This window comes from Aspergillus steynii, assembly GCF_002849105.1.
Source record: "Aspergillus steynii IBT 23096 chromosome Unknown P170scaffold_2, whole genome shotgun sequence".
NCBI classification, from domain to species: domain Eukaryota; kingdom Fungi; phylum Ascomycota; class Eurotiomycetes; order Eurotiales; family Aspergillaceae; genus Aspergillus; species Aspergillus steynii.
The window spans coordinates 5,692,991-5,715,557 of NW_020194399.1; the positions used below are offsets into that span (position 1 = coordinate 5,692,991).

General features: G+C 51.5%; 8 protein-coding genes across 8 annotated transcripts; 4 read left to right on the plus strand and 4 right to left on the minus strand.

Annotated features, from left to right (window-relative positions):
- Positions 1–62: 62 nt before the first annotated feature.
- On the minus strand, positions 63–6,241 carry P170DRAFT_380018 (ion-transporting P-type ATPase SPF1). The gene is made up of 8 exons (XM_024845514.1): positions 5,931–6,241; positions 5,759–5,863; positions 5,311–5,693; positions 5,178–5,242; positions 4,732–5,110; positions 925–4,216; positions 733–869; positions 63–683 (listed from the first exon to the last, which is right to left on the minus strand). The coding sequence occupies exons 1-8, from the start codon at positions 6,081–6,083 to the stop codon at positions 224–226; spliced, it is 4,974 nt and encodes a 1,657-aa protein (XP_024708667.1). The 5' UTR covers positions 6,084–6,241; the 3' UTR covers positions 63–223.
- Positions 6,242–7,689: 1,448 nt separating this feature from the next.
- On the plus strand, positions 7,690–8,276 carry P170DRAFT_435009 (uncharacterized protein). The gene has a single exon (XM_024848850.1). It carries the CDS (start codon positions 7,768–7,770, stop codon positions 7,975–7,977), a length of 210 nt encoding a protein of 69 aa, XP_024708668.1. The 5' UTR covers positions 7,690–7,767; the 3' UTR covers positions 7,978–8,276.
- A 3,275-nt stretch (positions 8,277–11,551) lies between these two features.
- On the minus strand, positions 11,552–12,688 carry P170DRAFT_404405 (GLTP domain-containing protein). The gene is made up of 4 exons (XM_024846526.1): positions 12,472–12,688; positions 12,358–12,416; positions 12,184–12,302; positions 11,552–12,060 (listed from the first exon to the last, which is right to left on the minus strand). Exons 1-4 carry the CDS (start codon positions 12,590–12,592, stop codon positions 11,766–11,768), a joined length of 594 nt encoding a protein of 197 aa, XP_024708669.1. The 5' UTR covers positions 12,593–12,688; the 3' UTR covers positions 11,552–11,765.
- Positions 12,689–13,007: 319 nt separating this feature from the next.
- Positions 13,008–16,333, plus strand: P170DRAFT_424116 (PH domain protein; the record flags this gene model as incomplete). Its single annotated transcript, XM_024847549.1, has 3 exons — positions 13,008–13,094; positions 13,152–15,737; positions 15,788–16,333. The coding sequence occupies 3 exons, from the start codon at positions 13,008–13,010 to the stop codon at positions 16,331–16,333; spliced, it is 3,219 nt and encodes a 1,072-aa protein (XP_024708670.1).
- On the minus strand, positions 16,319–17,435 carry P170DRAFT_454448 (putative mitochondrial inner membrane protease subunit Imp2). Its single transcript, XM_024851437.1, has 2 exons — positions 16,963–17,435; positions 16,319–16,884 (listed from the first exon to the last, which is right to left on the minus strand). Exons 1-2 carry the CDS (start codon positions 17,388–17,390, stop codon positions 16,530–16,532), a joined length of 783 nt encoding a protein of 260 aa, XP_024708671.1. The 5' UTR covers positions 17,391–17,435; the 3' UTR covers positions 16,319–16,529.
- Positions 17,436–17,858: 423 nt separating this feature from the next.
- P170DRAFT_435013 (thioredoxin family protein) lies at positions 17,859–18,408 on the plus strand. Its single transcript, XM_024848851.1, has 2 exons — positions 17,859–17,931; positions 18,030–18,408. Exons 1-2 carry the CDS (start codon positions 17,900–17,902, stop codon positions 18,322–18,324), a joined length of 327 nt encoding a protein of 108 aa, XP_024708672.1. The 5' UTR covers positions 17,859–17,899; the 3' UTR covers positions 18,325–18,408.
- A 538-nt stretch (positions 18,409–18,946) lies between these two features.
- On the minus strand, positions 18,947–20,677 carry P170DRAFT_348479 (uncharacterized protein; the record flags this gene model as incomplete). The annotated part of the gene is made up of 1 exon (XM_024843680.1): positions 18,947–20,677. The coding sequence occupies one exon, from the start codon at positions 20,675–20,677 to the stop codon at positions 18,947–18,949; it is 1,731 nt and encodes a 576-aa protein (XP_024708673.1).
- A 656-nt stretch (positions 20,678–21,333) lies between these two features.
- On the plus strand, positions 21,334–21,709 carry P170DRAFT_128528 (uncharacterized protein). Its single transcript, XM_024842393.1, has one exon. It carries the CDS (start codon positions 21,483–21,485, stop codon positions 21,669–21,671), a length of 189 nt encoding a protein of 62 aa, XP_024708674.1. The 5' UTR covers positions 21,334–21,482; the 3' UTR covers positions 21,672–21,709.
- The last annotated feature ends 858 nt before the right edge of the window (positions 21,710–22,567 follow it).

Here is a 22,567-nt window from a genome sequence, read left to right on the forward strand (position 1 = left end):
GCAGCCCCTGGTCTCTCCATCTACTTCTCAATCTACTTGGAATCAAAGCAAAGCAAACAAAACCTTCTATTCTTTCTATTTACCACTTAGATATTACGACATGCATCTGCCCGACACAAAGAGCCAACAACGCTTTCTAATCCCCCTCCGGGAGAAAGAGTGTCTAAGCATGCATAATGATCAACCCCCAAAAGAGATCTCCAACTATATAACATCTGAAATCTTACACCTTCCTCTGGCGCTCCTGCTCACCCAACTTCTGCAATTCTTCTGTAGCCTTGCGAGCGGTCTCCCGCTGCAGCTGGTCCGGACGGCGCTCGGCGATATCCTTCGGGCGGAAATCGCTGAACAGGGTCTTCAGGACGTTCTCGATGACCCAGCAACCAGCGTAGTCGATGATCATCAGAACGGTCAAGGTGAGCTTGAACTCGGTGCTGAATGGAACAAGACGCAGCTTCTCGTTCAGCTCAGGGACAAATTCGGTGGCGCAGGAGAAGGCAACACCAGAAGCGGCGACCAAACCCCAGTACATGGCCTTGTTCTCCCGAATAGACTCTCTGAAGGGACGGCCTTGGTAGTTGATGGAGAAGGTCGAGATTTGCTGGATGAGCTGGAGAAGGTAGATGGCGCTGTTCAGCAAAGAAGGCTCGAATTCGCCCTCCAGGTCAATGTCCGATTGTCTCCTGTGGTTTTGTTAGCGAGATTCTGAAGAATGTTTAGGTATGAACATACGGCTCAATGGAGTAGACATAGTTAGACAGATAGATGAGGGTAGCGATGTGGATAGCGAACTGTCCAAGCACCGAACCGATGATGTACACATTGAAGATGTTGGGCTGGGGTCGTTCCTTGGAGAGACCTTCCACGGACTATTAAGCACTATGTTAGTACCTCAATCAACCTTGCGAATGAGCAAAGTCTTACCTTAGCACGGGAGATCGAAAGGAAGCAGACACTCATCAGCATACCACTGATGGTGACCTGACCATCTCCGAACTTGATACCATCCAGATAAATGACACTCAAACTGTATGCACTAATGAGGCAGTTCAGAGCAAGAATCTTGTACATCTGGATCGTCGCAACGAGTGTACAGCGACCCTGACGAAGGATGTTGGGGATTGCAATAACGTTGGCCAGCTTGCTAGTGAAAGGCGCGGCGACCGACGCATCACCCAGTTTGATCGTGGGGGGTTCAGTTTCATCAAGCTCCTGTTCCATCATCGAGCTGGTAAGCTTGTCGGCGAAACCGGCAGCCGCCGCGGAGGCCTGCTGCTGGCGCTGCTGCTGAGGAGTCAAGTTGTGCTGCAGGGCTTGAGCGCCCGGAGAAGTGATGGTCGGGATTGCCTCTTGTTGGTTCTGTGCGTTTGCCGGGTTGATGCCGCGCTTCAGAGCTTCCCGCTCCATAGCCTTCTGGTAATGCGGGTTGGAGGGACCAGGAGGATACAAGTGGGCGATAAGGACAGGCACAGGCGGAGAAGGCTGATTGAATCTCTGCATCATAGCAACCTGCTTCTCATAGATTTCCTTCATCTTGGTGGTCCGGTAGTGATCGGCAATCTTAGTGAGATCGTCCGGCGAGCCGTTCAGCAGCGCAACACCAACATGAGCTTGCTTCAGAGCACCAACATCGTTGGTACCGTCACCGCACATCAGGGTAGTGTAGCCAGCTTCCTTGAGGCCGAGGAGAATGTCCTCCTTCTGTTTGGGCGAGACACGGGCGTAGACCCAAGTGTGGCGAAGAAGATCCGAGAAAGCCTTCTGGCCCTTAAACTTGGCCAGGGCATAGCCCGTGATGCAAATATCCTTAGTCTTCACAATCTCAGAGTCCAAATCCTTGGTGGGATCCACGTCACGGTTGAACTTGTCATCGATGCTACGCCAGACCAATCGGGTGCCCGACGTATCATTCTCAGGAGCATCCAAGATCAAGACATCCCTATCCACAATCTCAACCTTGCGTGCAACGTGAACCGCAGTCAACGGGTTATCACCAGTAATCATGACAACACGGTGGCTACTCTCATTGAGCATACGGACGGCCTTGATAGCGTCATCCTTCAAGGGACACTGAAGAACCAGGAATCCAGCAAAAGTCAATTCGGACTCAATCTCCTCCCGGGCATAATTGTTGATACGGCCCTGAGACAGCTCGGCCTCGGGGGAGAGGTACTTGTAAGCGAGAGCGAGAACACGAGCACCGTTACGAGTGAAGTGCTTGAAGGTCTCCTCATAGTTGGGCGGAGTGTTAACAAGCATAGACCTGATGGTCTCGGGGGCACCCTTGACACCCACAAAAGTGGACTTAACCTTCTTCGATGTCTTGCGGTCATTGTTGACAACGGTCGCGATGGTGCTCTGACGCTTCAATGCGGAAGAGAACTGGAATCTTCTCTTGACTTGCACCGATTCAAGGGAGCGAGAGCCAGGAGCCGACTGGGTCTTGGAGGTAAGAGTGTCGTTTGCGCCCAAGGTCCAGCCAAGCCACTGAAGCGTAGCCTTCTCCATAGGGTCGCCAACGACTTCGCCCTCGTCCAACTTGACCAGCGCATGAGCGCTAGCAAGAACAAGCGTGGTGTCAATTCCGATGTTACCGTTCTTCGCCAGTTCGGTGTGGGCGCCATCCTTCTCAACCTTTGCTCCACTGTGGCCCAGGCTGAGACCGGCAATACCGTCAACAACCAGATCCTCACCGGTCAAAGTACCGGTTTTGTCAAAGCAAGCGACGTCAACACGACCAGCAAAAGGAATACGGAAGGGTTCGGTACAGAAAATGGCGAACTTGCTCAGGGCAGCCAGACTGGTGTTGACAGCAAGACTCAACTCCATCGGAAGCTCGGGAGGGACCACGCTGGTGACGATAAGGACACAATCCAGGAGTAACTTGGATCTCTTGCGGTTCTGCGTGACACCCTCCTGCCACACGTACCACGAAGCGGCGAGGGCGAAAATAAGCAGGAAAAGGATGAAGAGCAGAGCCTCAGCGTTGTTGGCAGAGACGCGCTCAGTGGAATAAATCATGGTGCGGACCAGACTGCCTTGGCTGGTTTCGAAGCCGGTCTTCACAACAACGCCGATCGCACCATTGTCAGGCGGGGCAGAGATCTTGGAGCCGTTCTTGCGAGCATTCTCGGAGTCTTCCACATTCGCGTTGGGGTGGGTGATTTGCAGGACTTTTGTTCCTCCGTGCACGAACGCGTTCTTGTCCAATCCATCCGGTTCAATGAGATCGTCTCCCGGTCGGAGCTGGATCGATTCCTTCAGAAGAGGGGTACTTTCACCGGAAAGCATGGCCTCGTTGACGATAGCACTACCTTCGATCAAAAGAATATCGCACGCGACACCGCCGTCTTCCTTGGTTCGGTTGACCGACATGACATCACCGGGCAAGAGCTTGTCGCTGGTAATTTCCTCCCACTTGTTCTCGCGGTGAACCCACACATCGTAGGGCTTGATGCTCATTCCGCGGAACTCGTTGAGAGTTCGCTGGCGCTGCCACACGACCGTGCTCTCGAAAGCGACAAGCATGAAGAGCGTGAACAGCGAGTAATACCAGTATTCATCCAGCATCCACAGACCGACGCAGAAGATCTGGAAAACGAAGAAAGGCGCAACAGCATGCTCCTTCCACAGTTCAACAAATCCCGGCACGGGGATATCGAAAGTGTTATCGCCGTAGTGATACTGAATGCTCTCGACCTCGGACTTGGTGGCCAGACCCGGGTTCTGCTGGAAGGTCTTGATGGCGGGCTTCGGCTCGGCATCGAGGACGTACGACAGGGGTCCGAAGCATCGACGATCAGGGTAGTAAAGAAAGCGACGCTTCTGGAACAGAAAGGAGATCGTGTTCTTTCCACCCATATTATCATGGACGAGGGAGCATATTTCCGCGGATCCGGCATTGGCGCCGGGGATGACCTTGATGAGCTTGGCAGAATCGATGGACTTGGCTTTCGTCGCCGTGAACAGGGTTTGGATGTTGATGTTCCATTTGGTCATCAACCAAAGGAGCGACTGAGCCGTGATGATCGAAGCAACCCACACGAACGTCCATTCTTGGCCTTGGATATATTGGTCATAGCGTTCGGGGGAGAGATAAAAAGCGAAGAATCCGGGCCAGATGATGAGGAACGGCCAAACGTAGGTGTGAACTTGGGTTGGGAGGGGATTGTGCAGCGAGGAGTACGCAATCTGAGGGTCATCGACGAGTTTTGCCCTTCATGAGATAGACAGTCAGTACGATATCGATGACGGCACGCGACGGGGTCTCGACCAGGACACTCAACTTACATGGCGACACTCGATGACCTCAACGCGGGTCAAGCGACGCGATACAACAGGGCGAAAAAAAGAATATTATTGAATCATAAGACGAAGGGAAGCAGCCATGAAACCCCCGATATCCGACGAACAAAATAGAAAAAGGGTGGAAGGGTCGGGGGAAGAAGCCACCTTAACAGTCTAAATTTCCTTCCGCAAGTTCGCCGCCTGGAAAGTTCCAATGAAGGTCCGCCGTCGCGCCCTGCGATTGGCTGGAGCCACGTGCTTGGCCCGATCGGAGCCTTATTTTCCCGGCCTCCTCCATTGTCTACTCTTCTTTCTAGCAATCCATTCGAATCTACTCCGTATGTTCTCTTGCTTTCTTGTTCCATTAACATCATTTTATTCAATTGATATTGACATCATTAATACATTAAGCCAACATAGCCCAATTATTACTAGCACTGCTACACCTCACCCGACGTGACCACAAACGACTTGTGCACGTTGACTCCGTTTGTCGTGGTTGGCTTCGGATTGAGGTTTTCCTGGCTGCTATTCCTGCTTCCTGTCGAGGTCTGAACAGTTGTGACCACGCCTCGGGAGTCATGGGGATCTAGATCAGGCCGCCAGAATTTGGTCGCCGCCCGGTCCAGTCGCGATGGATTGGTGCCGTGGCCGTTCATGCTGGACAGAGGAACACTGCCCGGTGTCCGCTTAGCGCTGTGAGTCGCGTCGTATGTCGAGCCACGAAACCAGCGAAATAGCGGCCGGAGAGTAACCAGGCTTCCTGCGGTGATTCCAAGACCGGCTTCAACGTTTGACCAGATCGAGATATCGGTCGTGGCGTCTATATAAAACCCACTCGTCAGTCGCACTCTTACTAGGATATCTGCAGCTGAAGGTTCTGTACTCACAGAGGAACTCTGGGTCTTTGTAAGAATGGAGATAGGGAATTCGAACGATGACCGCGGCACTGGCACTAGAAACCAACAAGTCAGCATGGAAACTATTGCAGACAATATGCGCCATTGGCGAGAGTCGACTTACATGCAGCCCAAACTAAGGATACCAGCCAGGGCAGCCTTGGTACGGGTATTCATCTGGAGAGTCCAGACAAGCGCGATCGGCAAGAGACCAAGAATGAGGTCACAGACTGTAGCAGTAACACTGTATAGGTACGCGATATCGATGAGGTAATCGACATCCAAACATGTCCCTGGCTTCGTGCGCTGCCAGAAGTGATTTACCGGTTGACATTGCAGGGTCAACATGAACCAGAATACAAGCCCTATAACCGTGGATACTGCGATGACACCCCATAGCAATATCATATGAATGCGGGCGACAGTGAGACGAAGGAGGGCCAGTGCGATTGAGATCTTTGCGATGACGCATGTGAAGACGTAACTTGTCTGCCCAAGCCACCACCACTAATATTGAGGCGTTATTATTATGGATCGAGGGAATGGGCAAAGCCAAAGGGCAGGCAACATACAAACATTGCAGTTTCGATGTCTTTCATCTCCAGATCGCCGAGCTTCTGTCCCATACCGTAAAGTGCGCCTGTTATTCCACATAGCGCAAACAGAATGTTCAAGCCCTGTATTGAAAGAAGATGAACTATTAGCTCGGCGTCCAAGAAAGTGAAGCAATGTGGACCCGCATACCATCGCGAAGACCATTAAGGCATCATCCCATCCAAAAGCCCTCACAAGCCGCAACCGAACAAAGCATCTCAGGCAGACAGCCAGGAACGAAATGCCTAAGAAAATGACAGTGACAACAAAAATAGACACGCTGCGACCTTTTAGTTCCCTCATTTTGAAGCGCAGCCTGGATTTGGCGTGGTCAAGCAGGATTCATATTATTAAAACCCCCAAAGGTACAATTTCCCCAAGGGAGAGAAATCCAAAGGTCCGGGTATGGAAGTTAAGCTTAGTTAAACTGCCTTTTGACAGGATCATTCACTATTTAACGCAGATGGGGACCTGTACTAGCCTGCTTGGGGGGACCCAGTGGGAGAAAGCCTTTACAGTTTTACTACAGGGAAAGTGTATTTATCGTGTTAGCCATTACTGTAATTAGTGTTTTTTCAATTGTTTTTCTGGGTTCTTTGCTCGCTCTAATTGCAAACCCGGCGATTCTTGCAGGAGTTCTGCGTCCTCCTTTTCCCTTTTCAACTTGGCTTGGACGCTGCTTTTGCTCACTGGGCCCGTCGGGTGATCAGTGTGCCTGGACAGTGTAACCTCTATTAACTTTTCTGCTCTACATCCTGCATTTTTACTGCTTCTTCTATCTACATTGCTATTGCGAAGAGCAAATCAGGGTAACAGAAGGAGAATTTGTGCTTGAACCCCGTGGGAAGCATTGTCGGAAGTGTCATTTCCAGCCTCGGCTGTCATAGTATCAGCTGCCTAGGTAAACGAGGAGCGAATGCAACCACGCCCCAAAAGCAGCGACACCTGCAATTAGCAAACCAAACGAAAGATTTTACAACCCACAGACCAATACACGAATACACCTTCTGTTACATCTTGACAATCCCACCCAGCCCGTGGCAAGCCAGCAACGCAAGTGGCCTCCTAAGTGCCGATTGGAGCCAGGCTGCGGGTGCCACTGCCAAGTGGGGAGGGTGCCATCATCCATGCAAGTCCAGCGATGAGAGAAATGGCGACCTACTCCCTAGCAAAACCTTATGGCAGGGTTTAAGGGACGCTATGCGGAAGCGAGGCTCTAGAACAATGGGAGGTGCGGGACGGCGGGAAGCATCCCTGGTTACATGCTGCTGCGGCCTTTGCAGGCTATGACTATTGATTATAGTCCGAAGACCATTGGGAGTGGCTTCTGTTGGGTTTCCCAGAGATGCGCCCATGCACGAGAAAGATGGCAAGAGGATGTTCATGGTTCCCCCTATGTGGTCATGTAGAGATGCGCGTTCCCAGGCACGAGGAGCGCAGGCTCTGGTCCAGAGTGGGCGCGGCCACGATGCAACAGGATAGGTGGAACGCACTAGGGTGGTTCATCGGAAATCCGTCGCCAGAGGTCAAACCGCAGTGACGGCACCAGTCCAGTCAGGTTAAACAGCCGAGAGTGGAGGCAAGAGGAGCGGCCACCGTCGGGGAACAGAGATCCACCTCGTTCCAGAGACCAACAGAGCCGGAGTAGACTCATAGGATGTCATAAGAATAGTTGAAACGGCAGGCAGACGGTTCGGCACGAATGGAAGGCGAAGGCGGCCCTTTCTATGTTTTCTTGACCCCTTTTTGTGGCGGACTGGCGGCTGTCCAGCTAGTGCTGACCGTGGGCATTTGCCACGAACTTTGCACTTGGGCCGGGATGGTCTCATGGTCTCGAATTGGCATGTATATCCTGGCCGCTTGACGACGATCCGTGCCACTCAAGAATTTCTGCCAAGAAAGCGCCATCGTGTCTGCTTTCCCAGGGGAAAATAGGAGTCTCCTGCAAGTTGCGCCGCCATCTGCACAGACATCCAAGGCCGGAACCATGGTTCCCTCGTCGGAGATGGGAATGATCAATGTTTCTGTCGCGCTAACTATTTGCATTACTCTACCGTGTGGGTTTTATGCTTCACGTATTGGAGAGGCCAAGCATTCTCTAAGCAGTCAACATTCAGGGTTCCCAGGGTCACATGCCTTCTACCTAAAAAGAGTTCAGAAGGCCCGTCTAATACGAGATGCATTGAACTTTGATTGAATCTGGATCTCTTGGATCCTTGGATATCCAGCCTTATGGAGCCTTGGGCCTGATCTATCATCTTGAACAGCAGCACAACACGATCCTGAGATCGGCAATCTCGGTCTTTTGTTTCCCCAAAGGCCCAGACACCCACGAGCCTTTTCATCCTGATTCCGATCAGCAGAGGGCATCCACCCAGCAATGAATTTCTTGTTTTCCTTGAGTCTTTTGAATACCACTGTGCAATTATTGCGTGGTTTCAGTCATTTTCGGTCGCTATGGGCGGATGAGGTTTCTAGACTTTTTCTTGATCCAGCCCTCGGACGTTTTTAATATCCCAGGAGATATCACGAACTCCCCATCTATGTCGTCTTCTCATTTTGAGTCATTTCCCCTCCCAATTCCGTACTCCGCGCTGCAATCTGCAGGAATTACTCCGTAGCAAGCATGGCCATCCATGCCCAATATTCTCCCACTGGCCATTCCATCCGCCCACGACGATGTATGTGAAACATGACACCGGGGATAACCTGCCATTGGAACCTTCGGAAGTGCATGGTGAATAGGGATTGGCCCATTGGGGAGGGCATTTTGCGATGGGTCCCCGTTGCTTGCTGGTTGTGGCACATCCCCACTTCAGGGCGCTAACATACCCACTTGTTATTAATGGATTTCTAGCGATCCAGCAAACGCATCTCACCAATTGAATCGAGAATCGAGATAGCTCCATGCACAGAGCATGTACTATTTCCCCCCTCCCTTCTCTCTGCGTCGGAGATCCTCACAACGGTGCCTAGACTTGGTTGCAAGAAATTTGTCATGCAAGGGTTCCGATATTAATCAGGGCCAGGTGCCGTCCATATCTCAACAAACGTTTGAGTCTCAATTGCTTTGTCAAAACAAAACACTAAATGTCACCATCCAGGAAAAGGTTGCCGAGCATCCATCTCTAACAACGATATTTCGGTTCCGTTAGCTTGCACCGGTGGGTTTCATCAATCTGTCCATCATCTATGCTATTTTGGGCAGTATACCATGCAAATCCATCAATCCACCCATAGCCCTTCCAACCATCCGTACCTCGCCGGCTTCCCCCCATTTTCCCGCGATTTCCTGTCTATCTTCGCATTGCTGCTAAACCACAAAAAGAAAACATCCTTACCATCCATGCAGAGCCGGATGTTTCCGTCCCGCGATTGGTCCAGAACAACCCAATAATAGGACCCCCGCTCGACCTCAACGCCGATCGACCTCACTCTGCATCTGCGGCGTTGTTCACATAGCTCTCCTCAGGTGCTAGGAATCGAACCCCGGCCTGCATTCCTCGGAGCTAACCTTATATTGGAGATACCGCCGCGATTCAAGCTACTCGCAGCGATATCCTGCGGGACTGACTCGTTGCCGGTGACGTACTTGTGCAATTCCTGTGTCAGAGTATCTCATGCTGAGGCAGGTTGTGTGTCATTTGTTCTCCGCACCACTACGGAGTACATGTCTTTGTGTTGGTGTTTGGGATAGACTATTGTCTCAGATTTATCAATTAGCTTTAAGCATAAACTGAGGCCTTACGTAGTAGCAAAGTAGCTATTTATGGATGCGGTGGATTTGGAATCACGACGTCCATTTTTTGAGATCACCGGAGAGGTTCCGAGATCTGATACCGTTCTCTATCTGATTCTGCTTGTAAGGCGTCCCCTGGGGATAGATGAACCCAAAATCTGGGCAACAACAAGGGGACTATCGTTGACTAGTAGGGAAGAGGAACTTGTTCCGAGAACGATGTGCACGATTACGTATAGTGACTTGGTTGAAATTTTCAACTTCAATGAGAGTCTATATTCAGGGCGCAATATTGTTGCGACCCAAGAACGATGCAATGAATACTCTTAACCGTCATGTGAGTTCTAGGTCCTAGTCTTTGGGTGGGCATAAAAACCACGGATACTGCCTTTGATGCAGCTCGTACCTTACCTGCTCAGTATGTTTGAAATTTGTTGTTATCGGCCATGGGATTCTTAACTCTTGCTTCAACCCTCTCTTGTTCTAGCAAGTTATATGTCACCTGGTTCTTACCGTTGCATTAAAGGGTCCAATCCAAATATTCGTCAAGAATAACATCGAAACCCCGATCATTCGACTTGAACTCATGTTTAACCGTGCATTGGTATCATTGGCACAGGTCTCTTTTCTACGAATGCAGTCCTGAAGGCTCGAACTACGTTCATCTGAAGTAAAGATCATTTATTGAGAATTTTTGTTGAACTCTCATAATATATGTGCTACCACAACCCACACACAAGCAGAGAGGCCGGCAGTTCATATCCAAGGATTTCATCTCTATAAGCTTAAGAAGCCATTGCTAATCGCATTCGCTGAGTTGATAAAAATACTTTGTTTAAGATTAAATGCCAGATAGAACTATCAGAGGTAAATTATAGATTGCAGACCTCTTAGTTATACCCATCCAATTTATCATGTTCAGACAGACTATTAATACACATGTCAGATTATATTAGTTCGGTGAAACGTACGCATTCCAGTATAAATATAATCGATCAACTTTCCATGCAAGGTGAAGAAAATAAAGCCTACGCTTAAATGTTGCCCAGCATTTCCAAATAATTAGAACATAGCGCACATTTGAAATTCTACACCTCTCGGAAGGCTTCTAAGTTTCATAGTTACTATATCATACAGTTATATGCTAGCCACCATAATACATCTATCTACCGGTTGAGCATGTTGCCAAGGCGCTATTATATTATATCGGATGCATAGATCCCAAGTAGGTAATACCTATGAGTACATAACGACGATATCAAGGACCAAATATTCGCAAGAGAAGTATATCGACCTTTCTAGGCTTATGTAACTTAAGAAATAAGGATCAATGTGTGATTGCGGCATATATTAAGTGCGAAATGTGGATTTTCTCTACATACTATACCTTGCGCAAAGAGCTCGTATCTAATCTAAGCATGTAGACGACTAGACCAAAGGTCCTATCTAAGGCAATTGCCTGTCCTTGTACGTCAAAATTTAAAAGATACCAGCAGCTATCGAATCATGCAAGGCATGCTAATGAATATGCATCATGTTCTTATGGATATGAGCGGCTTTCTCCTGTCTTGATTGTGTTGCACCGCATACTTTTGAAGGTACTTTTGCAGAACCAATGGCGGGGTGCAATTCCAAGGTATAATCATCGGCATATTGTGAGCTATCCAGCTGTCCAATGTCTCCAATAAACATTGCCACTTCATCTCTGAAATCGTACAAGACCTTCCGAAGGATCATCTTGGCTTTCCTTTTATTAGTGGTTGGGCCTATTGAACTGGCCCGGCAATGAATAGAATCGGCATCTTGATAAGCTTGGAAAGATATTAAGAGATGCCAGATTATGCTCCAAGATGTACGACCGTTGAACTAGCGGTGAAGTGACAACGGTGTCTAGAGCTGCCTCCTCCCGTCTCAGTGGGTCAAATGAGGTGATTGCAGCGGGTTGCATATTAAACCCCTCCAAGGGCAGGGGTCTCGATCCCACCCAGAAAATGTACAGCTGGCACTGGTCACTACGGCATCGTTCAGATCAAATTGAAATCAAAATGCTTAGGTGTTCATATATGCAGGAATTGTAGGTACATGACCTTTGCTCTAGCGACAGGCCCGATTAGAGACCTATTCACATGTAAATAAGGTATCTACATATATACATGCTTTGATAACATGATACGCTCGAAAATACAAAGAAAAAGCGGCGGACCGTTGCATCAGGAGAGCATTTCCAGCTGTTCTCCGGCAATAGTTTACCACTTGGCCTCCTTGGTGGCCTGGAACTCCTTCAGGATGGAGACCCGCTCCTCCAAAGCAGTCACCTCACGGTTCAGGGCCTCAGTGACGGTAGACTGGTCCTGACCAAGCTTGGTGTAGAAGTCTTTACGGTAGGGGGTGGCACCCATGGCGGCGGAGAAGATGGGCTTGATCATGAACGAGTGGTGAGGCTTGAGGGTGTTGCCGTAGGCTTCACGGAAGGAGTCGGCAAGCTCGACCTCGGACTTGGCGAGGTTGTGGGCAAGGGCTTGGGCAGTGAAGTCGAGACCCCTAATATGGAGAAAGTTTGGTGGTTAGCAATCTGCATAGCAAGAGTCTTAATCTCAAACGCCAGAGTGGAGACAGGTCTGAGGACAACCCCCTATTCTGAACAGCAACGCAAAGGCAACATACCGGACGAGCCAGACAAGGCCCTCGGAAGCAACGTGCTTCTTGGTCTTCAATTCGTTGATAACGAGCTCCTGGAGAGTCTTGGACTCCTCAGGGGCAGCCTCCTTCCTCTCGCGGACTTTCTGTAATGGAATTAGAACTTATCCAACTTGAATGCGGGGCATGAATTGTCCGGACCTTGATGTTGCCGAGGAGGTCGTTCTTGACGGGGGTGAAGGCAACGGAGCCGAGGACATCTAGTATAGGTTATACATTAGAATTTGCTATTTGACAGTGACGATTGAATCTCACCGAAGAGGGTGGTCAAGGACTCAGCGGCCTCGAGGAATTCCTCAGTCGAGATGCCCTTGTTGGCAGCATCAACCGGGACATCGGCGAAAGACCGCTTGATAGTGTCGAACCAGGTGGCCATTTTGAAGGATGTATTTCAACGAGGGAAATCTAAAAGTGGAAGAGAAAAAATCACGAGAAGAGAAAGAATGGGAAGAGAGTGTAGAGTGAAAAAGAGCAAAGAGAAGAGGGAAGAGGAGGGGCTTGCATTATATCAACAACGGCTGACCTGTCACTTCCCTCACCGCCGGGAGCCACGCAAGCGGTGAAGCCGATCTGGACCCGCGGGCCTTAGGCCTTCCCCCTGAACAAACAGTGCAAACATGCGCCCCTGCGACGTCATCGACCGCTCGCGTCAGAGCATCGGTGTCTCCCTTTCTCTCTCATGATCCTGGCTGGCTTAGTCTGGGACCTGGTCGATTCCTGCACCCCGAAGTTCGCGGATAAGTGCTATGGGCACTCCAACACCCCCGGATCAGCATGGTCGAGACCCCATCATGGAGACTGACCCTCGCAGCATTTCCTTCGACCATAACCACCATTACCATGGGCTGGAACCGGGTTTCTACACAGCAGAAAAGCTGGTAGGGCTGCATCCTATCTTATTCCGCTGGGCCCCATAAAACTAACCCTTATCTTAGCGCTATGCCTCCGCCAGACATGTGCATATGACTAGTAGGAGGTACTTTGTCGGCCCCATTCCCAAGGGTTGGCTGCAGAATCACCGCAAATCCTGGTACAGATCGAGACTCAATTTCAAAAACTACTCCTCGAAGACGGTAACTTTCTCGGCCGAACCAGATATAGCACACTATTCGGACAGTCCGGATCGGAGTGGACAGGAGGATTCGCAGCGCGAGCAGGAGGATGTTTATCCGGTCGATACAATGGGGAGCGAAGGGACGGACCTGGAGCAGGAGAATGAAACTAGTGACCAAGATTCGATCCAAGGACGGGCTGGTCTCCAGGCTTTGGATTACCCTTTGGATGAGGGAACTGAAATTCCTCCCGCCCCAGGACCGGATACTCAAGATCGCCCCGATTCGCGCAAAAGTGAGGACAGCGTTGACCCTGGGAGTAGGATGGGCGAGGGCGGCGCATCCTTCGTGACGGCCAGAGAACGTGGCCCCAGCTCGGCGTCTACTACTAAGCCTTTGTCTTCCGGCGGACCTAGCAGTAAAGTGGACCAGGAACAGACTCTATTGAAGCCAAGTGCTCCCGATTCCAATGCGGATGAGGCCAGTCAGTCAAGCCCCGTGGTTCTTCCGAGTGAAGTCGGATCCGAGACTCCGTTACTGAGACACGATTCGTCGGCCAAAGGGAAAGGAAAAGCCAGGCTCCCACAGGCGCCATCATCGATGAACCTGGAACAGCAGGAGCCTCAAAGTGAAAGTACCGAAGGAGAGGAACACCTTGAGAGAAAGCGACATTCATCCCAAAACCCTCTAAATAAGATCTCAAACAAAGCGGCCAAGCACAACCTGGATGACAACCTCCTGGATAAACAACAACGGTTTCAGTCCCGGCTTTCAAGAACCCGTGGCAAGATTTCGAGCAAAGTACCAACCCGGCGAAAGTATCAAGACGGCGAGATCATCAAGACGGAGCGAATGCTTGTGCGAGTCGAAGAGACCAGGCAGGACAACCTCCCACATGACTTTTCGGAGCACGATAGCATGAGAATGGAGACGAGGGTTGTGGATAATTGGCGAGAATACCTCGTGGTTTGCCGAGCCGCCGCGGACCCTGCTGCACCTTTCTCCCTCCAGATGTACAAGACACACGTCATTCCAAAGATACAGAAAAAGGGCAGTCGGATCTCTCCTCATCACGAAGTAACATTGGGCCCAAAGAAAACCAAGGTCAACCTATATTCTTCGCTGGATAAGTCAATCGTCATCTGGGGTCCCTGCAAATACGGCACGAAGATCTACATTATTCGGCCCAAATCTACGGCGCACGCGGTTGAGTGGTATACTTCAATCTTCCAGGCACTCGGATGGCAGCGGCCTGCGTCGCTTTCAATCAATGTCCCTGACTTGGGCGTGGCTCTCATATTCCGAAATCCATTCGAGGAACAGGAAAAAAAGGCCGAGCACAAGACGCAAAAACATGACCTTCTTGCTCGGTGTGAAGTAGAGGAGAAGTTCGCCGCCATAGCCATCGTGCGTGAATGCATGGGAATGCTCGAAAATCGCGCTGAGTGGTCCGATGTGCTGCATAGGTGGTCGAAAACAGAAAAGATGGGTCTTGCTTGGAAACGGTACGATCGTTTGGAGTGGATATATGGCATCAACGAGGAAAAGATGTACGGTTCACTTGCAATGCAGAACACCCACGAACTTGAGCTACGACCAAGGCAGCACTACCATACCTTTGTTCCTCATGGAGACACCAAGATTGAAGAGCCGGAGCCTGTGGAAGGATTCCTGGTTCGTCTAACATCGCAGAAGGGAGTTCAGCAACGGATGAACAAGATGTTTTTTAAACGCCTTTACTTCTTCTGCCAGGACCACTACTTGTTTTTCTGCAGGCCAGCAAAATCTCTGCCACCAGCTCCTCCCCGACTTTGCCGAAACGATTCCAACATACCATCGACTCAAGATATACTTGACGAAATGCCTTTGTCATACGAAATTGATCCATACCCATACGAAGATGGGGATATTACCTGGCTCTCTAGTGGCAACAGAGAACATATCAAGAAACACGACGAAGAAGCATATGCGCAACTACGACGTGTTCATCACAATCTCGGCAATTCAGACGGTTACATTGATCTTTGCCGAGTACTGGAAGTGCGTAATGTGCGACGTGACAGTTGCCCGGCGGATCCCAACATCCAAGAAGGACCGGACGTTCCGTTCAACCCAGAGGCCCGGGACACCCGCACCGACGACGGAGACACCCAACAGTTCGAGGATGATCGGACCTTCGAGATGCAGATGGACAACGGGCTCGTTGTTCGCCTTCAGGCGTATAATGAAGCCACAAAGGATGATTGGGTGAAGCGGCTCAACGCCCTGGTGGAATACTGGAAAACGAGGACTGCGGCAGACGCGGCGGAGATCAAGGACATTCGACGACGAAATGTTGAGATCTTGGGTATCGATGAGGAACTGGAATCGACGATCGGGCTGATCGCCAAAAAGTGGGAGGTCAAAAAGGCCGAAGCATCTCCACATCTGCACAACATGTGTTCTCTGTCTGGATGTCGAGCAATCAAGGTATGTGCTTTGTCAGGATGGGAAAGGATTCTGTGCTAACATGCTCGAAGATGTCCGGACAACTCTTTCGAAAGCCCCGGCGACACTCAACATTCAAGCGTTGCGACGTTGTTCTCACCGACGGGAAACTACTGATTTTCCGCAGCTCCCTGCGAAAACGCAACGGGGTCGAAATCCCTCACATTCACTCCAGCATTGAAACCACAATCGACCTCACCGACTGCTATATATACTCGGGCTTGCTGGCCGAGTCTGACCTCTTATACGCCAATCAAACTTTCGACAGCAACAACCCAGGCCACCGCACGCTCCCCCGGGCATATCTCTCAACAGACCTGTACACGAGCACGGACCAGGATACCGCCATCACCTTCGTTGTCTGGCAGCCGTTGCGCAAGAACCTGTTCCGGGCCATCGAAGGGAAACGCGGCCAAACCAGGCAGACCCTGAAGCAGGTGCCGAAGCTGGGAGTGCATGGACGGACGGTCGTCTTCAAGGCACGCAGTCGAGTCGAGAAAGACCGCTGGGTATTGAGCATCGCGTCTGAAATCGACCGATTGCAGGAACAGACACCCGAGGATATTCGACTTGTTTGATCCTTCTCCTTCCTTTCCCGATTCTCCGGGTTAATCACGCTCTCTCTCTCTCTTTTTCTTTTCTTTTGTTCTATACCACACATATCCTATTCGTACATAATACATCTATCCATCTATCTATCTCTCTTTGCATCTACATATAATACAACCAACCAACCAGCTCAACTGAGCCCATGATTAGCATATAGCCTTACCCTCAACTCAACGCCGGTCTATCCAACTTCACCGCCTCCTTAACCACCCTATCCCTCACACCCTGCCGATACCCCTCTCTCCCATCCACCACGCCCTGCTCCCACTCCTCCCACCGCATCGGCCTCCACCGCGGCCACATCACCGCCATCACCGTCCCCGTGATCAAGCTGATACTCACCGGCCCGTACGTGTTACTATCCAGCGAGCGCTTCGGGTCAGCCGCGTCACCCTCCAACCAGACATGGTTGAACGGCACGATCTGCGCTTCTTTCATGCAGGGCTCGCGCGTCGTGATCCGGTCGCCGGGGAGGCCAATGATGCGCTTAATAGCGATATGCGATGGGTTCGCAGGGGACCTAAAACACCAGCATCCGTTAGCTAACTCATCTAGCCCCCTTAAGCCATGTCAGTAGAGTAGAGAAGAGTAAACCCACCGAAACGTAACCACCATCCCCCTCTCCAGCCTCCTCTGCCTCTGCCACGGCCACCCGGCGCCTCCAAACGGCCACATGTTCACCAGCACCATGTCGCTTTTCGTGTGCATGACGTCGTAGTCCTCGTTCAGGCACGGCGTCATCGAGGGCCCGCGCACCCACATGATCTGGCAGATGTGTTCGGAGAAGAAGAGCCCGATGGGGAGGAGGGGCGCGGCGATGCGGAGGGCGCGGAAGGAGCGGCGGATGGGAGATGGGAGGGAGGCGTAGCGGGATCGTAGGGCGGAGAAGAACGAGGGTGGTTGTGTTTGTGTTTGCGTTTGAGGTCGTGGTTGGGTGTGTGCTTGTCGGCGCGGCGCGGAGGATGTCAGGGAGCGCGGTTTCGCGCCTGGGCGTGTGAAGAGGCGGGTCGGTTTCGGTGGCGGCATGGTGAGGGATCCAATTTATCTTCTAGTATACCCTTTCAGCGAGAGAATGGAGAGAGCAGGAAGGAAAAAGGGAGAGAGAGAATGAAGCCATCCAAATGTCACCCATCTCCGATGCGACGCTGTTTGCCATGTTTGCACTCTTCCAATTGACCAATCACAGATAATCACCCCCAACACATAACTACACAGACTTAACTATGCACGCTGACTCAGCTGTCGCAATCGCCCGCCCGAATGCAGTAATCCATACATAAGCGCCATCTGACCCTCCGCCCACACCCCGGATACATTGTTCCATCCTGGCTCTTTCCCTCCTCACCATGGACTTCTCCCGTCTTCTCGTCGCTGTCGCCGTCTACCTCCGTACGTATCCCACAACACCAACACAACCAGAAACATAAACAGCGCCACCACCAGACCTTCCAACCCAGAAAACCTCAAGCCTCGACTAACCTGATCTACAACCAGTCCTCCGCTTCATCCGCACCCGCTTCTTCCCGCAAAAGATCATGGCTCACGGCAAAGTGATCGAAGTTGACGAGTACGTTTCAACCACTCCTAACCCAACCCAGCCCAACCCGAAGAGCCAAATAGACAGACAGACAGACAGACAGACTAACAGCGAACGCAACCCCTCAGCCCCGTCATCTTCAAGGCCCTAACCTCCTCCGGCCCCGTCGTGGTCGACTTCTTCGCGACGTGGTGCGGGCCCTGCAAGGCCGTTGCGCCGGTCGTCGGCAAACTCAGCGAGACGTACCCGAACGTGCGATTCATCCAGGTGGACGTGGACAAGGTGCGCTCGGTGGCGCAGGAGCTGCAGGTGCGGGCGATGCCGACGTTTGTGCTCTTCAAGGATGGGCAGGCGTTGGAGAAGCGCGTTGTGGGTGGAAATATGAAGGAGTTGGAGGAAGGGATTAAGAGCATCTCTGCTTAGGGGTTGGGGGATGGACTGGAGGTCACTGGAATTTGAAAGAGAATTGTGGCTTTCTGAGCGTTGTATTATTTTAACGATATCGGTCTACGATTCAATACTATTCCACATCCAAGAAAAATTACTTTGATAAAGATATTGCGAGTTGTAGATTTGCATGTACTACATGGCCAGCTGCGTTGTACATACATCAATATCCCGCTGAACGATCAAGTTTGGAAATACCCTTGATGGACTCGGCCAATCAGGTTGTATTCAAGTTTTCTCAATTCGTCAATCTGTCCCAGTGAGTGTGGCAAGGAAATAGTAGGAGAGTTTCCAGGCAAGCAGAATCGAATGAAGCCGGCGTCCAAGGACAGCCATGCTTTGTCATGTGTCTGAACACAATCCCAGAGGTAAAATGAAAGAACAGGGCAGGATCAATCCCGCGATCACATAAGAATTATCCCATCGTGGATAACGAAAGAATAGAAAGGAATGATACACATGAGTTCCCAAAGAAAGTCAAGAAAGTAAAAGAAGTTGAAAGTAAAAAAGGAAAAGAAAAAACAAAAAGAAACAAAAGAGTTCATCCAGGCTTTGCACATCCGTTACGTCTCAGTCACATTATGTACGGTGGTCGGCGTTACATGATCGGGGTCTTGCGCTTTTCAGCGCTGGAGAGCACAAGCATCGGAGTCTTGCGCCTCTCCGGACCCTGAGCTACCGTCTTCTGGCCCGCGACGACAGCAGCAACCGAAGGTGACCCCGCTGGGGGAGAGACCTGGCCCGATCGAACATCTCCAAACTTGCCTCCGAAGAAGCCTCCATCTTCGCTGATGGGGGTGTTGTAGGGGCTATCCTGCGACCGTCGTTCCCGAGAAGACCTTTCCTTCCTCTCGGAGCCAATCGCACCGTTGGCCGCAGCACGCAAACTGCCCAGGCTCGGCTTGCTCGAGAGGCTGCCACTGCGAACGGTGGCATCGTCTCCATCGGAGAAAGTGAACTCCTTCTCGCTGGCCGGGGTGTTGGTGCCACCGCTGCTGTGGCATCCAAAGCTGCGGGTTTCGCCTCGCCGCTCGATTCCCGCACGCACCAGGTTGTGGACGGCCCGTCGACGTTGGCGAGTAGCAAAATTCTTACTGCCTTCGTGCTTCGAGGTAGGCTTTGCAACGAGTTCCTCCAGGGAGGGCGGGCCGCGTGGTTGGCGCATAGGGTGTTCACCCGCGCGTCCTTGACCGGGTCCAAAAGTACCCGTGGCGGGTGTCTGTGGCAAAGCAGCGGTCTTGGGGGCAGGAATAGTGTTGTTGGCATTGGCCCGGGCCGTGTCGATCGGTAGTTTGGACGCTGGGTTGAACGACGAGCTCTTCTTGTGGCCCCTGCGGAATGCATTGGCGGATGGCGGCGGCAACGGGACTGTTTCGTGAGGCGGGGAAGGACTGGAGCTGGGTGGGGACACCGGCTGGGGGAATCTCTCCTGCGAGTGAGTCGATTCGGGAGGCGGGGAAACTTCAGCGCGGAAGGGGGGGACGTGCATGGCGGGAGGCTGCTCCTCTTCCTGGTACGGGGCCGGCGAGCCATCCTGCTGGGCAGAATTGTCATAAATGTAATTTTGCTGGCCCGTGAGAGGGTTGAAGACCGAGAACAGCCCAGGCTGGCCGAGAACAGGCTGCACAACGGGCTGCACGCCCTGCTGAAGTTGTTGCTGGTAGAATCCCATGCCCGGAACGGACAGCGAAGGGATTTCCTGCTGCTGTTGGGCTCCCAGAGGCATTCCCAGGCTGAGGCCCTGGAACTGCTGCGCTGCCGCCGTCACGCTGACCAACTGTTGCTGCAGGCGCTGCTGCTGGGCAGCTAAGAAGAGATTCGTAGACATGAGCTCTGCGTACAGACTTTCGTCGATGTGCATGTCGTTGCCGATGTCGAGCGTCGGGGGTGCAAGGACCTGCTCCGGGAGAGTGTACATGGGACGACCTTGGTTCGTGTCCTCGTTCTGGTTCATACCGAAAGAGTGGCGAGGGAAGCCAGTTCCCATAGCGGTTTGCGGGACCCGTTCCGCGGCGCGGTTGGCGTGATTTCCGTACCGATCACCTTCCACTCCAAGCTGCTGCTGACGTTGGGAAGCCGAAGGCACGGTGGCTGACTTGGGGGCAGTTCGCAGACCGGCCAAAAGGTGCGAGCGACTCGTTCGGGGGGTGGGGATCGGGCCCGACGGCTGAGATTCATCGATGGTCGAGATGTGAGGAGGCGGCACACTCAGTCGTTTGATGTGAGCGCTTTTCCTCCGAGATCCAAAGCCAGAGCCCGGTGCTCCGAGGGAGTTGCCATTATTGAAAGACGAGTTGTAAGTCATCTGAGCAAGACCGCCAGTGTCCATACTCAAAAGCTGTGGATACAATGAAGTATAACGTGGTATGTGCAATAGGTGACCGAAAAAAGGTGGACTGCGGTGTCTCGGCAATCCAAAGCACGACGGGAACTCAAGCGTATTATAGTATTACGGCGAGGCTGAAAGAACACAGCACGAAGACAGTTATTCAGAATCTGATGAGATCGTGTGTGGTATGCAAAATGTAGGGAATCCAACTCTTGACTCCTGCAGGGATGATCCGTGTTAGTAGACTGCGCGTTCCCGACCGATGAGAGGGCTGGCATACCTGTAGAATGAGAACCAAAAAGGAGAGGCTCGAAGAAAGAGGCGTTAAAGCGACAGCGAATGATTAATAACCAGGGATATAAGATGATAATAGACCTGGTCGTCGGCGGCCTAGCGTACGACGCAACAGGTTCGAAGGAACCAGGCAAGAAGAGATGGAGCGACAGACGCGACCGGACGTCAAGAAGGGACCGGAAGTCGAGAGGGAGGCGATCAAGGTCTTTTTGAGATTAAAAGACGGACAAGAAAAAGAGGGTAAGAGATGCTCTGCAACTCCTAGCCGTAGAAAAGATAGGTGAGATGAAGATGCAATGACGACTCGAGCAGAAGATAAACTTCAAAACTCGAGACGAAAAAACGTAATGGACAAGAGCCGCGTTCGAAGATCGAAGATCGAAGATAGAAGTAAGGGATAGACCTTGTCCTCTCTCCAGACGAGAGAATTGCTTTTTTTCAATTAATATTAATTTTTTCTTTTTTTGAATTTTCCCTTTCGCGATTATCCGCAAACCGGTCGTGGGGGGAAATGAAAAAGAAAGAGAGGGAGAGTTTCGGCGATGGTAGATTATTAGGTCGATTTCGGCTCTCGGCGCGTGTTCGTGGTTTTTTTCTCTTTTTTTTTTTTCTTTTCTTTTTTTTACCCGCGCCTTTCCAGGTCTTGGCGTTGAGACGGTCAGGGTCAGGCACCAGAGAACAGCCCCAGCGATCTAGATGATCCGACGGACAAATCGACCGAGTAAAGATGACTTTTGCAAAACCACAAGTGGTCCTCGCAGAGTCTAAAAGACAATTTAGATGGGAAAAGAGAAGTGGGGAAATCCGAAAAGAAAAGATAATAGGAATGGAAAGATCAAGCAAGAAAGGGCCAGAAAAGGGGGAAGGCGAGGTGAATACGGGATGAGATAGAAGAGGCTAGCCTGGAAGGGAGGGGAGGGGAGGGGGAGTCGAAGAGAAGGAAGAAAGTAGAAAGAGAGAAGGAACCAGAGGGGGGAGAAGAGGGGGAAGAGACAACACGACAAGAGGGAAGGGAATGGGAGAGAAAGAAAGTGGACGAGAGGAAAGCAGGTACGCCAAAAGAAGGAGAGACAGGAGGAGAGGGAGAGGAGGCCAGAGGATGACAAGCTCCCTGAGGAAATGGGAAGCCGGCAGTCATCATCAGCATCCGAATAATGGCAATAGAAAATCAATAATAATGACCTTTGGGCTGAGACGTCTGGTGGTTGGCCCGCCCCTTGATTGGCTCGCTTGAGGCGCACTAGTCCCGTCGGGGTTAGATTGTGGAGACGATTGGCCATTGTCGGGGATTAGCTTTCATGACAATACCTGAGGCACTGAACCAATTCAATACGGAGTCCTCAATAGAGAATTAGCACGGTAGGTCCTGGCGTCACGGGATGGATCTTTCGAGTCCGGAGTGCTGATTCCTGAGGCAATCAGGCACTCCCTCCCAGATATACCGTATACTCCGTTGGCACCCCGATTCAGAACGGTCAGAGCATCGGCTGCAGCAGAGGCTAAAGCGCGCTCTAGTCCAATGATCCAATCTGAAGCAGCCGCTTTGACCAACCAATCCGACCCCCGTATCTCCTCTCCCTCCCTAGTGCCGGAGCC

What these genes read in the sequence shown, in the direction of transcription:
- P170DRAFT_380018 (XM_024845514.1), bottom strand. Translation starts at nt 6,083, where the DNA reads ATGAGGGAACTAAAAGGTCGCAGCGTGTCTATTTTTGTTGTCACTGTC. An exon ending in ATCCTTAGTTTGGGCTGCAT is followed by an intron (nt 5,243 to 5,310) that starts GTAAGTCGACTC and finishes GTTGGTTTCTAG; the next exon opens with TGCCAGTGCCGCGGTCATCG. An exon ending in TTTCGATCTCCCGTGCTAAG is followed by an intron (nt 870 to 924) that starts GTAAGACTTTGC and finishes AGTGCTTAATAG; the next exon opens with TCCGTGGAAGGTCTCTCCAA.
- P170DRAFT_435009 (XM_024848850.1), top strand. Translation starts at nt 7,768, where the DNA reads ATGGTTCCCTCGTCGGAGATGGGAATGATCAATGTTTCTGTCGCGCTA.
- P170DRAFT_404405 (XM_024846526.1), bottom strand. Translation starts at nt 12,592, where the DNA reads ATGGCCACCTGGTTCGACACTATCAAGCGGTCTTTCGCCGATGTCCCG. An exon ending in GTCCTTGACCACCCTCTTCG is followed by an intron (nt 12,417 to 12,471) that starts GTGAGATTCAAT and finishes AACCTATACTAG; the next exon opens with ATGTCCTCGGCTCCGTTGCC. An exon ending in GGCCTTGTCTGGCTCGTCCG is followed by an intron (nt 12,061 to 12,183) that starts GTATGTTGCCTT and finishes TCTCCATATTAG; the next exon opens with GGGTCTCGACTTCACTGCCC.
- P170DRAFT_454448 (XM_024851437.1), bottom strand. Translation starts at nt 17,390, where the DNA reads ATGCCGCCACCGAAACCGACCCGCCTCTTCACACGCCCAGGCGCGAAA. An exon ending in GGGATGGTGGTTACGTTTCG is followed by an intron (nt 16,885 to 16,962) that starts GTGGGTTTACTC and finishes CTGGTGTTTTAG; the next exon opens with GTCCCCTGCGAACCCATCGC.
- P170DRAFT_435013 (XM_024848851.1), top strand. Translation starts at nt 17,900, where the DNA reads ATGGCTCACGGCAAAGTGATCGAAGTTGACGA. An exon ending in AAAGTGATCGAAGTTGACGA is followed by an intron (nt 17,932 to 18,029) that starts GTACGTTTCAAC and finishes GCAACCCCTCAG; the next exon opens with CCCCGTCATCTTCAAGGCCC.
- P170DRAFT_128528 (XM_024842393.1), top strand. Translation starts at nt 21,483, where the DNA reads ATGAAAAAGAAAGAGAGGGAGAGTTTCGGCGATGGTAGATTATTAGGT.